This window comes from Candoia aspera, chromosome 6, assembly GCF_035149785.1.
Source record: "Candoia aspera isolate rCanAsp1 chromosome 6, rCanAsp1.hap2, whole genome shotgun sequence".
Classification (NCBI taxonomy): domain Eukaryota; kingdom Metazoa; phylum Chordata; class Lepidosauria; order Squamata; family Boidae; genus Candoia; species Candoia aspera.
In genome coordinates this window covers 80,595,795-80,612,366 of record NC_086158.1, presented here as the reverse complement: position 1 = coordinate 80,612,366, position 16,572 = coordinate 80,595,795, and the positions used below count along the sequence as shown (strand labels likewise).

General features: G+C 39.8%; 1 protein-coding gene across 1 annotated transcript in view; it reads right to left on the bottom strand.

Moving 5' to 3' along the window:
- ADAMTS14 (ADAM metallopeptidase with thrombospondin type 1 motif 14) overlaps nucleotides 1–16,572 on the bottom strand; it is a 67,651-nt gene that overhangs the window by 21,742 nt on the left and 29,337 nt on the right. Inside the window, exons 5-10 of the mRNA XM_063307512.1 lie at nucleotides 13,256–13,339; nucleotides 12,014–12,161; nucleotides 6,198–6,303; nucleotides 5,174–5,317; nucleotides 4,478–4,610; nucleotides 1,484–1,597 (exon numbers count right to left, since the gene is read on the bottom strand). Of these exons, the coding sequence (XP_063163582.1) occupies nucleotides 1,484–1,597; nucleotides 4,478–4,610; nucleotides 5,174–5,317; nucleotides 6,198–6,303; nucleotides 12,014–12,161; nucleotides 13,256–13,339 (729 nt within the window). The remainder of the gene's footprint in view (nucleotides 1–1,483; nucleotides 1,598–4,477; nucleotides 4,611–5,173; nucleotides 5,318–6,197; nucleotides 6,304–12,013; nucleotides 12,162–13,255; nucleotides 13,340–16,572) is intronic.

Sequence of the window (16,572 nt, the reverse complement as noted above, 5' to 3'; positions counted from 1 at the left end):
ATGAAGTTCCTCCCGAGATCCCAATGGCTCCCACCCTGCCGGTGTTTTGAAGGACCTTAATGACCTGGCTCTTTGCCCAGGCCTTTGGAGAGGATGATTGATGCCCCTTTCTTTCTGGCTGTTCCCTTCTGGGTTTATTTGCTTTGCCATCGCTGTTCTTCTGTCTTGTGCTGTGTGTTTGTGGGTTTTTTTCCCTATTGTTCTTTGTTTTTAAATGTTTTAACAACTGTCAGCCACCCAGAGTTGTTGGGAGTCAGGTAGCATATACATTTAATAAATTATTATGATTATTTAAAATATTAGGCATACGGAAGAAAGCCATCTCTAGCCCAGACACTAGCAATTTAGTACTTTACCCTACAATTCCTAGAAGCCTCCGCTCATGTGGATTATAGGAATTCTAAAACATCGAAGGAGCCCAAATCACCTGCTTTCCTGACATGGAGTTTAAGAGATCAAAGACCTCATCTTAAGTTTAGCTTGGTAATAAACTGCCAGTGAGATTGCTAGGGAGAGATAGGGATTAGCACACAACTTAAGGGTGGCTGCTGCAATCACGACTGCCATTTTTGTCTGAGCTTGAGAATGGACGAAGAGGGGGCTAGAAAAAGTGCGAGGATGGCCCCCTTTTGTATGGTCACATGAGTAGAACAGAACTGAAGCACTTTAACAGTGAATTTACCATGGGGGGAAAGGACCAGAAAGTTGGTCCTCTTGCTAGGTTTCATACTGTGGCCTATAGAAACAGATCGCAGCACATCAGGGGAGGAGGCCCTGTGTGCACACCGCCACGTGTAAAAAAGTTTCAGTTACGCAGTTGCACCCAGCATCTTGACGTTTTGACAATCTCCTTCCACCTGGCTCTCCCCAAATGACAGAGGAAGTATTCTTTGCCACACTTAACTGCAGTCTATACATATCTGGTACTTTAGTACTGATTTGAAACAAGGAAGTACCAAATACAACAGAAACCATTACTTTCTCCTCACTACAGGTAGTCCTTATTTAGTGACTGCCTTGGACAGTGACCGTTCAAGGTTATGATGGTGATGAAAAAGTAACTTTGCAACCAATGCCCGCATTTATGACGTTTGCAGTGTCTCTCTGTTGTTATTTTTCACTTGTTTATTTACCCCACACCAAGATATCCTCAAAGAGAAAGAGAAGGAACCCCAGTTCAGCTGAAGGAAGTAGCAAGAAGCAAAACAAAGCTGAAGTAAAATTGCAAACATGGTCGTGGTTTCACTTAGCAACTGTGGAGTTTAGCAACGGAGTTTCCAGTCCCAATTGCAGTCGCTAAATGAGGACTACCTGTATTGTCAATCTGAAAGGAAAGAATATGCATATGAGGTAAAGGATTAAAAATGTATAACATCCTCTGTATTGGCCCATAGGACACATGTCTGTCTGTCCATATATGGATGAAAAACTGTTTGGCCTCCTGCTAAAATGAGACTAACATCCCATTCAACAGCAGACATACCTGGCCTGATGCACACTCCGTTCCATCCAAGGGTGGTCCTTTCTTTGTTTTACAGAAATAAGGGTTGTCTGGATGGCTGCACCACAGTTGTTTGCAAGGGTCAAAAGTTCTGAACTGTAAAGGAGAAAGACCACATAAGGAGTATCTCTCTCTCTCTCTATATATATATATATATATCTTTTAAGGCAGCAGAAAGTGCACTTTGCTTTGAACCAGTATTTTATCCTTTAATTTAGTGCAGTTGCAGCTATACATTATAACTACAGTTAAAAAAAAGTAAGTGTTGTACATCTACTAAAGAACAACCTCATAAATTAAGGATTTATTAAGGTTATCTGTTGTCCACCATTTGCACAACTCCTGATCCAGCACATTTGACATAAGCTCAAGATACAGAGTTCAGCACAGGAGACCTTTCCAACCACATTTGCCTCATACCAAGCAAAGGCTTATTTCTTCATCTCAAAAGCTAATGACTCCTCCAAGTTGAGCTCAGCCCCTGGTGACTTCAAACACACTCTCATATATGGCTTGCCATGGCCTTCTTCAAGGATTTTTTTTTTAATTTCCCAATATAGCCAGCTTCTGCAAGGGTTGCAAGTGGGGGAGTGGCGAAATGTATCATGACATCATTATCATAATAATTTTAAAAAATGCCGTTTAGGGACCTGCTTCAGACTTTGGGAAACCAGTATATAAGGCAGAAGTTGCATTGTGATGTCGTTGCACGTATATTGTCATTTTGTTGCAACCTTTTTTTGCTGCAGATTCTTATGAGACTGGCCTGGTGATGTCCCATCCAAACTCTAAACCAGTATGACTCTGCTTAGATCAAAGTCTGAGATTAAAGTTGGCTTGGTGTTGCAGCTTGGGCTGTTAAACGCACAATCTCTTCTGAGGTCTTAGGCTTTTATTATCCATTTTAAATACGTATCATCCTTTAATTTCAGCAGTCTCTTTTTCAAGAACTGTAGATACCTAATATGAAACATTCCTTAAGACTAGTTTCTCATTGATAAAAAGTATTCTTGGAACCTTTGAATTATTTATTTATTTTATTTATCATTCACATTTCTATCACCGCCCATCTCCCCCTAAAAGGGGGACTCTGGGTGGTTTACAGTAAAATTCACCTTAAAAATTATCACGAATTATCACAGTATCATAACTTTTGTGATCTAAGCCAGGCAGATTAAAACTGTTAAATAATGAAACAGAATAATTGCTTACAAGTTTTAGAAATATTAATACTTTTAGGCATCTTCCTTTGACTTTAATCAAACTTTTTTACATAAATGAATGAATCAAACTCCTACGTGGAATACTTATAACCATTAGCAACTCTAAAAATCCAAAATCACCTAACTGGATCACCACTAGTTGCTAGTGGCAGAGCATATTCAATTTAATATTGAATTTAATATTTAATATTTTAAAAAACAAACAGCAGTCCCTTGTTCTTGGAGGAAAGCTATCTCTGTGATTAACTAAACATGACATCAGAAGTTACCAACATCACAATTAACACTCGAGACTTTTCTTTTCTGGCATAACAACAACTATAGGAACATAACTAAAGCATGGAATTACGAAACTCAAAATGCTTTGGGTCGATCACCATCTCTCAGGTTGAATTAGTACAAAACTTCATTACAAAGGATAAAATGCAGAAAAGAAAAAGCTACCCACCTTGAGCTTCAGAAGGCAAAGAATCTATTTTAACACAGATATGCAAGATGTTTCACCCTGTGTCAATTCCCATAAGGAGAATGGTTTTGTACATATCTGGCCAGCTTTCCAACTTGGGAAAAGTGTGAAAGGTGATGTGTGGTATCATGATTAAGCTGTTGGACTGGCACCAGGGAAGGTAAAGGTAAAGGTAAAGGTTTCCCTTGACATAAAGTCCAGTCGAGTCCGACTCTAGGGGGCGGTGCTCATCTCTGTTTCTAAGCCTTGGAGCCGGCGTTGTCCATAGGACACTTCCGGGTCATGTGGCCAGCATGACTCACGGAACGCCGTTACCTTCCCGCCGAAGCGGTACCTATTGATCTACTCACATTTGCATGTTTTCAAACTGCTAGGTTGGCAGGAGCTGGGACGAGCAACGGGAGCTCACCCCGCCGCGCGGTTTCGAACCGCCGACCTTCCGATCGGCAGCTCAGCGGTTTAACCCGCAGCGCCACCGCGTCCCCAGGAAAAGCCAGGTTCAAATCTCAGAAATTCACTGGGTGACTCTGGGCCAGCCACTCTGCCTCAGCCCAACCTATCTCACAGGCTTATTGTTGTAGGGAAAAATAGGAAGAAGAAACACTCTGTATGCCACTTTGAGCTACTATATGAAAGGCAGGAGGCAAACCTAATGAATAAATATATAAATAAAGGCCACAATCAAGACAGATTCTTGGTGGTTCACATACATTGATAAGAATACAGAAAAATATCCAAAGTAAAAAAAAAACCCAACAACCTGTAGCTTCTTTTACATATATAAAAAAAAGAGATGATCCAATGTGAACCTTCTTTTAGAGCCTTTCTACCCAGAATGAGGCAGCAAGACTTGTTTTCAATAGAACATACAATTAAACCACAGAAAAAAATGGCCTTTCTTATCTGCATGAACTTACAAGACATATTTCATCTCACTCACATCTCTTTTTAAGTGTAGCCCTCATAAACATTATTTGTTATTTTAACTTGCAGCTTTACCACAGCAAGTACATGTCCACTCCCATAAATCAGATTTTTGCTGATCCAGCCTTCCTACGGAAGCCTTCCATCACGCTACCCTGCAAAGCTACTCCTGAGGTTGAAGGGACTCTGTGGAACTGAATGGAATAGGTCATCGGCAGCTGCAGGACATGGGAGGTGGACAAATCTAAGCCCCCAGGGGGTTGAAGCCAACATGTGATTCATTCAGAAGGGAAACTTTCTTCACCCTAGGAATTAACAGAAGGAAAGAGAAGTGGTCCGAACCAAAAACATTTCCATACTCACAGCTGTGCATGTTTTGTATCCCACACCAAAGTCAAAGCGGCATTGCTCATCCATAGAATAATCCATTCCTGGCAGCTCTGGCAGCTCAGGCCAGTCCTGCATAAAAGGATCATCTAAGAGGCAGTCATAAGAACTGCAGCACAAAAAACAGAGATTGTGTATTAGACATTAAATGTTCCATGCAGATTCATTCAGCTGCTCCAAAAGTCCTGGCACTCTAAGATAATAACAGTTTCTAATTTTTTTTCTGACCAGAAATTCATTTCACCCCATTTCTGCATCAGATTGTAAATTTTTTTCTCATTGGCAAGAAATTACATACATATGCATTTTCATGCATGTTTTATCTGTATTTCTTTGGGCACTTTTCTCCAATATAATTAGCGATGTATACATTATTTGAGTTGCAAAACATCATGACTTTAAGAAAAGTTTAAGAAATGATAGTTTATAAACTGCTTCCTAATTCATCAGCAGACACAAAAACAAGCCTTGGAATAAGTGACATTTTTCTCCAACCCCAATATCCAAGCGGTTTGGCATTTTGTATAAAATTCTGTCATCTTAATTGTACTGTAAATTATGAACACATATTATTTCAACTGTATTCCTTCTATCCATTAATTTATCCTATACACACAATGAAACAGAACTATTTCAAAGCAAAAAAGATTGAAGAAAGTTAAATAAACTTACTGTATATAACGGTTCAACTCCTGTTTACTACATCGGGACCAGTGATAACGGTGAAATGCAGCTTGCACCAGTGGTGCCATAATACTGCCCATGCCGGTCTCATCGGCACATCGGTTACCTTGGCCATCATGTTCCATACCTAACCTGTTGAAAAAGACTTTAAATGGTATTTCCCAAGGTCTATGAGTCACTAAATAATGAAACAGTACCAGCATTTTGAATACCACTGAACGTTTATTACCACATGGACTGAACTGCGTAAAGTGTGGTCTTTGCTATTAATATAACCAGATCTGCCTTTCTTATTAAGAGAAATGAAATGGGATGGTAAATTAATAACAGAGCAAGTGATGTATAGTTGATACCAAGTCAGTGGTATCATCTACTGTATATATTAAGGAGGAGTTAAGTTCATATGTTAACCTGAAGAAGCTCTTCCCCAATCTGTGGCCCTCTAGATATAGTGGGAGTTATAGAATACACCAAACTGAGGATGACTCCTGCCAAAAGATTCTCACCCAATGAGAGTCAAAAATTCATGCTCACCCTCTGAAAATGCTCTCACAGGCATGAGTTCCATAACCAAAGTTCCACAGCTGAGTCATTAACCCATCACAGTCAATGTATTAAAGGCTGTGATGGTCTCACAAGATCAGCAGTGAACAATTTCCCTTCCTTGATTTCAGAGCCATGGGAGAAATTGCATTGGCACAGGACAAGATAGCTAATGTTCTCTAAGTACACCTGAGGCTGCAAGTTTAATAGCTTTTCCACAGCTTTACATGAAAAGGAAAGTTTAAGAGTGTGATGGTTGACAGCCAGGGGTTAACATCAAAAGTTATGGGTTTGTTCAAAAACCCATGGTATTAAAGGTCCTGGTATTAAAGTTCTCATTAATCTGGAAAGAGCAGCTGGAGCAAAGGGCATCCAGGGCATCCAGTGTTCTGCCACAGCTCCCTCAGAGAAGCAACAACCACAACAAAGACACTGGACAATTAAAGAACAACCTTCCTCAGAAACTTACACATGTCCAGTCTCATGAGCAACTACAAAGGCTGAAGAAAATCCATCTTCATGGTTAAGAGTGCAGCTACGCAGAGGGTGGCACATGCCAGTGACAGGAGCATATCCTGGAATAAGATAAAAGGATAACACAAGGAACAAGAACAAAGTGGGGGGGATGGAAAAGAGCATATGAGAAAGAAGGAACCACATGCTAGAACTGTTTCAATCATATTTCACACCCAGCTTCCTCGGGAAGAGACATGAGTCTCAGAGCTGCCTAGCTATAAAAAGGAGACCCATTAGATTGTGCCACATATTTCACAAAAGCAACTGTTTTGAACCATTAATCAAATGATAACTGGCTTAAATCTAAGAACACACTTACACCATATCATTTCCCCCCAGCATCTGGCCTTCTAATAGCAAGAAAAATATCAACCCCCTCCTCCCCCCAAGTTTATACCTAGCTAATACAGACCACAAATTAAGTATTTTGACCCTCCAAGTGCCTGACACCAGTTCTGTTTCTGGAGTCCCAAGCAGGAAGCAAAAACCAGAGCGTTCACTGGCTCTTTTGTGGACCACCAAGTATGGCTGTGAGCTACATTCAGGTTGATGAGTCACAAGCTGTGTAAGCTTATAGTACGAAAAAACTGGGCCTATTGGCAAGGAAAAATGATACTGTACACACAACTGAGTTTGGATTCTGTTTATCACTTTAAACTGTCTGTTCACATTTTCACAAAGGCAGAAAGAGGAATAATTATTCTGTGCCAATTTCTATATTACTCATTCCATGTCTGACTTTTTTTCTGAAGATGTTTAACGTCATAAAATAGCTTTTCCAAGTTTGGTGCTTCTAAATATGTTGATTATGTTGGCTTGAGAACTGTTAGAGACTGCAGTATGTTTGGTATGAAATTTGGAGTTAAGAGGCCAGTATAATTTATAGCACTATGATGTAAGACTTGAGTTGAATTTACGCTATTAAATATGCATGAAATCTTCATATGCAATGTTGCAACTTCAATAGCGTCACTATGTTATATTCAAATATATACAACAGGCAGTACTGTATTGCAGCTGAGATGGATCACTTAAAAAAAAACAAAGAGCTGTAAAGGTTATGTTCTTTATTCAGATTTTATTCCACTCAGATGACTTTTTAATGGACTTTTCCATATCACATCTAGTTACTATCTCCTGCTTATGATTGGGAATAGGAAGTAGATATTGGAGCTCTGATTTTTTTTAAAAAAAAATGTAGATCCCACAAATCTAAAGCCTGCCCAATTCCACCTGGAACTTGGGACTACTGTTCTGTAGCACTACAGCATTAAAACAATATCTAAGATTCAGAAAATTAGGCACAACCTATGGTTTTGGTTATTCCCTTTATTGTAATTTTAGATATCCCGTTATTCTGATCTGAATTTTGAAACCTTTTGTAGAGGCAGCAAAATCTAGAAAACAGCACATGTGGAAAATGCTGGTGGAAATATTGGTAGAAGGTACAACAAATGCCATCAAGGAGAGCATATATCAAAGGACTCTTCCAAATATCTTATCTGGTGAAGGATTTGCTGAATTGTCAGCAGGGTAGAGGAGACTGGATTTCCCATTAAATCAGCCTGCTTTTCATATCCAAGAACAAAACTGAATATGTGTTACACCTTACATTTCTCGTTTTTTCCATGATGTAAATGTAATAGCCTTGACCAGTGAGGCCATATTTTAAAGTAGGACTGTCATTTCTGTTTTGTTCCTCCCTTAAGGCAGTTAGGAAAATCTCTACACGTGTTGCTCAAGTCAATGCACATGGACAATCTGTAGCATGAAAAGTCTGCCCCTTCCAGAATTCTTAACCAACAGACCCAATTCTCTAAGCAGTAGCCAGGGGAAGGCTGACTGGAATTTAACAAAATTAATTGAAAGGAGACACAACTCTTCCTCTCCAAATAATAATAAACTATCATGCACTTTCCCAAGCACTACGTTCCATACAAACAGAGGCCTCCACTTTTTAGCAAATGGAGTTGAAAAGTCAGACAACTCTGCCAATGAATCATTGTAACTTTGATCATTCCTTTACAATACACTGCATGTTGTTGTTTATTCATTCAGTCGCTTCCGACTCTTCGTGACTTCATGGACCAGTCCACACCAGAGCTTCCTGTCGGTCGTCAACACCCCCAGCTCCCCCAGGGACGAGTCCGTCACCTCTAGAATATCATCCATTCACCTTGCCCTTGGTCGGCCCCTCTTCCTTTTGCCTTCCGCTCTCCCTAGCATCATCCTCTTCTCCAGGGTGTCTTGTCTCCTCATTATGTGGCCAAAGTCCTTCAGTTTTGCCTTTCATATCATTCCCTCAAGTGAGCAGTCTGGCTTTATTTCCTGGAGGATGGACTGGTTTGACCTTCTTGCAGTCCAAGGCACTCTCAGAATTTTCCTCCAACACCACAGTTCAAAAGCATCGATCTTCCTTCTCTCAGCCTTCCTTATGGTCCAGCTCTCGCAGCCATATGTTACTACGGGGAACACCATTGCTTTAACTATGCGGACCTTTGTAGTCAGTGTGATGTCTCTGCTCTTAACTATTTTATTGAGACTTGTCATCACTCTTCTCTACACTGCATACCTACAGATTTTAAGGGCCCAGGGCAGTTTCTAAAACAAATGGCTTTAGCAGGTTCAGTGCTAGGCCTTTTTGAAGAACACCACCCACCGGCCTGTGCACTCGAATTCCATTTCAGATTTGCTGACTGTTTCTCAGCTGATGTCCCTCTGCTGAGTCAAACATTGTGAAACTGCTGCATTTTTTGAAAACATTTGCAAATGGCTCCGAGCACTGTGCTCTTCAAAGTTCTTCCCAAGAAGAGTTTATTGCACAACTATCCCATACAAGAACACAGATGAATGGTATCTGCTTGCATTAGAACAAATATGATCATGCTGAAATTTATTTATATGCTAAGCAGCTGGGTGGAACAGGACTGAAGGGTAATAAAACGATGAGAAAATGTAAAATATTTCCAGAGTAATCTCAGTATTGTCATTAATTCATTTGGGGGGGATAATTAATATCTAATGAGAACAGCAGAAAATATGAGCAGAATTCAGTGGAATGTGCCCTTGAAGTACATGTTCACCTTCGTACTGAAAGCATTGCCCTGCCTCATTTATAAGTAGCATTAATTATTATAGGGAGACTCTGTGTTCAAAGGCAGTATACTGTACCATCAATACCAGTAGCTAGAATAATCACTGGAGTGGTTATTGTTTCCAAGTACAGCCTAGAGAAGTGTTTCTCAGCCTTGTCAACATTACAATTTGTGGACTTCAGCTCCCAGAATTCCCCAGCCAGCATATGCTGGCTGGGGAATTCTGGGAGTTGAAGTCCACACATCTTAAACTTGCCAAGGTTGAGAAACACTAGCCTAGAGGCATGCGATGGGCTGTTATAAGAAGAAGGATATTGATCAGCATCATTTGCATTATAAATATCTTTAAAAAGCACCACTATGCAGTTTAGAATACTGCTTTCCAAAACAGCAACTAACTCCAGTTGCATTGGAACTGTCACTCCCAGAATTCCTAACTAGTCTGGCCACCGGGAAAGACTATAAAGCTAATCTGTTCTTCTGGCCTGTCTTTTTCCATGGCAGCAAACAAAATGACTATCTAAATGTCAAAGGACTTTCCCCCACTCCCACCAAGCCCTACAATTAGGGCACAATCCTATGGTTCTTGGGGGAAAAAATCCCCTTTTATGTGACTCACAGTAGTGATACTGGATGGAAGGAAAACAGAAAGAAAAGTATCAGGATAAAGGAAATATACTTCTACACAACTGGCATACGTTCTTCCATACTTGCTCCTACTGGTTTGCTCTGCCCCATAGAATTCAGCCAGTATTTGTTGATTGGTAAACAACAGTGATTTGCTAACATGCTGTTTTCAGTTATTTTATAGCTTTGATCGTTTTCATATCTGAGGATATTTTTTTATTCCACTGATTAAACTTTAATAACCGAAAGATGAATTATAATTATTTTTTCAGTGAGCAAACTCATGAATCCCTTTCATGCCAATCCATTTCCTTAAGTCTTCAGACATTCATTTCAACCCGACCTTTATCTGACAACCGTCTTGAACAGGGAGCAAAGGCTTTAACCACTCAGGACTCCTTATGTGAAGGAGAACATAATTTAACCAGTGGCAGTTTCGTTTAAGGAAAGCCTCAGGGGAGAATCCAAAAAGTCAAGATGTGACCCTGCAGTTGAAGTCCCTCTCCTTTTTAATGTGCAATGCATATTAAAGTGGTTAATCTGAAATGCCCTGCTTTGGGAAGAATAAAGATAGAATAAAGATAAAGAAAGCCCTGTTCGCACTGAAGCTGTTGCCTAGTCTGGCAATGAAACGTCTGCAAGAAAACAACAAGGCTCAGAGAGCACCAAGGACTCCACAGTTCAACCCTGAGCTAAGGATATTCTCTTCGAGAATAAAGATAGGTATGATGTGCAATTATTTTCCTGTTATTGGGCAACTGGAAAGGGAACAACGACACAGACAAATGTTAAGGATTCTTTTCAAATGCCTCACCTCTTTTGCTTACATCAAAAACATCAGCCAAACATGAATGCATTTTTTAGTCAGGTTTCACTTCCTTTGCTCTGCCAAAAAACTTTTCTCCATAAAAAAGATTAATCATACAATTGCAAATACAGAATAAGAAGGTAACCTTCTATTCTTTCCCACTGTCTTAGAGCAACTTAAGTGTAGATAACTAGAGCAAATGCCCCAATAGTTTAAAAAGAGGGGAGCTTTCTTCTTGACTGCAAAAAAAATAATCAGCTAGAATAGGGCTAATTTGAAAAGGTACAAATGCTGGGGCACAAACAGTGGTGTCTCAGTACTGGATGATAGTGCTCCATGCATTAGGCAGTATCTTTGTGTCCACTGAATGGAGCTCAAGTTTGCTTGCATAGGATTTTTTTCTGCTCTTATGCATTTTCTCTAAATGATCTGTTAAGAATGCAACTTCAGCTTTTTATTTGGTATTACTGAACTTAGTCTGGCATAATCTGTGACGAACCAAACCAAACTTACTCCAACAAGAAATATTCTATAAGTTTCTTGCACCTTGCAGACGGTTGGGCTAGATCACTGTTTCTCAACCTTGGCAGAATTCTGGGAGTTGAGTCCACACATCTGAAAGATGCCAAGGTTGAGAAACACTGGACTTGATGTTTCTTGCAGTTCCTTCTAATTCTGTAAGTCTATTATTCTATAAAGCTTTGTTTTTACTACCTGTCTGGAACTGGGAAAAAGCCAGGGAGGTTCTCAACAAGTTAGAAGGCAGTTACTAAGTATGCAGAAGCAACAGCTCATGACTGGCATGTTCCTTTTGGTCACACGTGGTACAAATATAAACAGGTGATTCCCTTTCTTTTATTTCTGAAAACCACAATTGTATAAACAATACAAGAAGACAAAATACAGTGATGTTTGCAGACTATTCTTACATTGAAACCCCAATTTAATTGTCTTTTGCAAAACTTTCAGAATTTGGATGGGAAACTACCAGGAAATATCAGAGCTGTGGATCAGACTGGAAAATAAAAAATTTTAAAAGTCCTTGAAGAAGGCAATGGGGAACCAGTTCCATGCTGTTGCCCAGAAGGAAACATGAATGAATGCATGGGGTCACCACTCTTAGTTTAAAACTTTTACGTACTCACTACTACAAAGGCCTCGGTCAAATAAAAGGGCCTTTCCTGTGGTGTCCACCAAACTGCACATACCTGATTGAGGTAAATACAGTACCTTGCATACCTGCAGGACCAAAATCTTGCCTGGTGAGGAATACAGCATGATCATGGTATTCAGCGTGTGCTGGATCTGAACGCTGTTGAGAATGAGCCCAGCGGCATACCTGCTCCAAACTTCGAGATGGGTTCCCTCGCTCTATTAAAGTGATGGACTGAAGAGAGCAAGAGAAGACAAGGTGAATTTGCAATTCTGCATGGCTTGGCCCTGAAGCATCTTCAGGGCTTCCTTCTCCAACCAAAATCAACCCACCTGATTAGCTTGTCCCAGAAAAGAGTGCTGGCCGTCCCCTATTTCCACTATTCTGTCACAGCACCTACATTTAAGAATAGCTTCCAACTTAAAATGAAGCCAGCCCTGCTTTTGGCTTTTTGGAAACATTTGAAAACGGATTTGTTCCAGAGGGCCTACGGTTATGCACAATGCAGGGGTATCCACAGGAAAGGGGTCAAAAAAGTCAATATGGCAGCCACAACCATGCAATCAAATGGTGGATTACATGGTTGTGGCCCACCTCAATTTTCTGATCCCCTCCCTGTGGACACCCTGCCTAGGGGGTATGAATGAACCACAGTCTTTGGATTTTATGCTTCTATAGGTATGTTTTCATTTTTTTATCATAAGTATTTCCTATGTTTTATAACTGTAAACTATCAAGAGTCTTGGGGACTGATGTGGGTAATAAATCTAAGAAATAAATAAAATAAACACTGAAGCTGATCTGTACGTCAGATGAAACAGAAGCTTCAGAAAATTTTGACCACCATCAAGTCCTTCAGTCACAAAGAACTGATGTTTGATCTTTCACCTACATCAAGAGCCTTTTGCTTGCTCAGTCTTTTCCCAATATGCTTTCTACATTCAAGCAGGAAGGTCTTTTTCAAAAAAACAAAACAAAACTCTGAGCAATGTTTGGAAAACTAGATTCCACCTCAAGAAGCCTGCAATGACACAGACCCACTAAGGCTGTGTTCTTTGCAGGAATCCTTCCACCCTCCCTTTTTCTCTTATTTCTGGGCATCCTTTCACTAAGAGGATGACAGTCAAGTACCATCTATTTATGGCAGTAGAAAAGTTTGTATTACATCACTTAAGAAACAGCTGTTAAAAGAAGAAGAAAAGGAAAACAAGAACACTATACTTTCACCGCTATAAACTTCTTTGAAAACTTTTAGTTCTTCTCTCTAAATCATAAGCAAACATTTACTTCAAATATGTGGGCAAAATGACATACAGTATATATGTTACCTGTCTGTATCCCACCATGATCATTCTAACAAGGACAATGTTTATGTGGACCCCCAATGATTCATCATGGTAAATTTCATTTACCTAAAGCAAAAGAAAACATGTAAGAAACCCAGAAATTATAATTACTTATGCATAATCTTTTGGACATGAAAGATCCCCTCACTTCATCTGACTTCACATTAACCCTGTGGTTATTACTCTCAATATCAGTTCTGGCACTGAGCTAGAAACCGGGAGACTGTGAGTTCTAGTCCCGCCTTAGGCACAGAGCCAGCTGGGTGACTTTGGGCCAGTCACTCTCTCTGAGCCCTAGGAAGCAGACAGTGGCAAACTACTTCCAAAAACGTCACCAAGAAAACTGCAGGGACTTGTCCAGGTAGTTGCCAGGATTCAACACTGACTCAAAGGCACACACACACACAAAATAAGAGATTGATACTCAGTGCTATTCAAGAACGTTGTGGTGATTTTGAATTCTAATACATTTTTTTTCCTACCTTGTCTTGTTTCATAGAGGGCTACTGCTGTGGGAAGTTATTCACAAGTGCTTTTTGATACTACTCAGGAGAAAACTTGGAAATTTGCCACATACAATGCTGTGTGCAAAATCAGATCAACACATGAAACTAGAAGGAGAGTTTCCTATATTGGCTTATTAACCTCTTACATTACAGAAAAGATGATATAGCCCTATCTTCCTCCACCAGGCCTCTTTCAGATGTGTTAAACTACAACTCCCATTATGCCAAATTATAAAGATGCTGAAAGGATATCAGTTTGGGCAAGATTGATGGCTTCCCTGAACAGCTGTGTAAAATAATCATCATGTAAGCTGTGTAAAAGTAGCTCTGAGATACTAGCACAAGCCCTTCCACTTTAACTTGCTCAATTAGACAGACATTTCAACAACCCTGCAAAAGAAAGTTTCAGGACAATTTCCATCTTTTCATCTTCCACACGCAACTAAATCACACACAACTATCAATTTAGATCAGAAGCTGAATTCTCATCTGTGAGTGATCTCTCCAGAACGGTCTTTTTTTTCCTATTTCTGCTCCCCACCATCATTTTGACTTTCATGTTCTCAGAGATTCAGTATACCTTCAAAGAAGTCATTCATTTCTACGCAAGAACCTACAACATTTTGTAAGAACTGAAAACAATGAAAGGCCAAAACTATCTTATTAGTTTATTTATTTATTACATTTATAAGGTTGTTGAATGTCCTTAGGGCAGCACACAGATAAAAACAAAACAGAATCACAATCCATAGCATAAAAACTGGCAAATCGAGTGCCCTAAGAAATCTGACTAAGAACATATAGAGCCACATCACAGCTCCATTAGCATCCTGGTTCCAGTGCCTGGGGGAACAGCCTGGTTTTCATGGCCAGCAGAGTTGGGGTCATCCGTATCTCTGAGGGGAGGCTATTCAACAAGACAGGCGCCATGACAGAGGAGGTACCTTCTGAGGTCCCACCAAGTGACGCTGTTTCACTGATAAGACCTGGAGCATGCCCATTCTTCCCAATCTGGGGCAGAGGAAGACTTCACTGGGGAGGGGAAAACTATCTCAAAGCAAAATAAATTGCATTACCAAAAGACTAGATGCCATTTGCACTCTGGGAGCATGTCCCTCAAACCACATTAACGTACTCTGTTTTCCTAAAGGACAAAGCACTGTTTGTTTCCATCTACAGAGGAGACTGACACTATTTCTCATGTATTATTACATTGTAAATTCAACAGGAATATCAGGTCTGCTTATATTCTGCCCCTAATATGTAAATTTCCAGGAAGGCCAGACAATTTCTGTGTGAACCATCTTCTAGAAGATTCAAAACCCTTTATCACTTGTACAGTAGCCAAATTCTGTTTTGCCGTGACGAAAATAAGGCATAACTGATTAAGGAAATAACCACTTCTGTTTTATTTATCATTTCAAGTTTAATACATGCTAGCTATCTCATTTTAGGTGATATATATATATTTACTTCATAGATTGTAATATTTTAGATTTACACTTGCATAGGCAATCAACAGACCATTATAGTAGTGTATGTTACATTTTTATCTGCTATATTATCTTTGTTATGCTAGTATTTTATCACATCTACTAAATTTCACTTTGGTGCATTTTTTTCAAATTTGGCTGGTCATTGACCAAATAAACAGCATTTCTTTCTTCTTCTTCCATCCATAGAAACATCTAATGGCTTAGAAACAGTTTACACAAGATATTCAAAGAACAACACATGTATAAATATTTTTTTTCAATATTTTATTGGATATTACTAACATTTCTTCTCTTACCCACCCCTCTCCTACTTTGTCAGGTGCTAAGGAAACCTCTTTGCTTACAATAAACAGATCTGTCTTTGATAAACAAAATGTATAAATAAGGGTAGAACACCAGGTGACGATATCACCAAAATGAACTTGGCACAGCCGGATTTCCTATGGGGAGTTTGTTAGCCATGAACTTCCTGCAAGAATTTTGCAAATGAGATGGCCAAAATGTGGATGGAATGTATTCCAGCAAAAGGGAAAAAGTTCATAACTAAACACATCTGCACCTCATAGAGTCTTCTGCCAGAATTCTTGTTAGACCTTGAGCTCTTCATATGGTCTGTGTTCACTAATAGTAACAAACAGGATGTTTCATGTTATGGGGAAACCAACAGAACTAAAGTTTAAAGTAGATGGGTGATGTCTATGAGAGACCTCTGTAGCATCACCTAACCTGCTTCAGCTGGTCTTGAGAAGCTCAGCAGGGTAGACCTGGATAGCACCTGATTCTGGAAGAAGGCAGTGGTAAACCACTCCCCTTTTGCTGCCAAGTGAAATACATAGCTGTGTCCATGATGTCACCAGGAGCCAAGCTCAGTTTGAAGACGACTTTACCCTTATCTGTTTCTAGCTTGTTCACTTCTACCTACACCCAAAGGATATTAGCAACTAGTGGAAGGGATAAGAAAAAAAGTATTTCTTTTCCTTCCAACCATAATTTATTTTAACCTTTCATCCAAGAGACCTCACCCCAATACTTGAAAAAGGGCAGAACAGAGATCAGAGTTTTCCTGGAGTAATGTGGTGAGCACAGTGTTTGCCCTCCTGAATAAGACTTGGGAACAGGCAGTGAGAGTTTCATGAACAGAGAGGCTGATGTGACAACATATGGAATATATATGCAGTTTTTCACTGCACAAATCGTCCTTCCTATCAAGAAATATATTTTCCTAACCCATGTGAACAAACATACTCCGGTGCTCTCTAGAGGTGCTGGACTGAGAAAACTCTGCCAATTTCCAGCA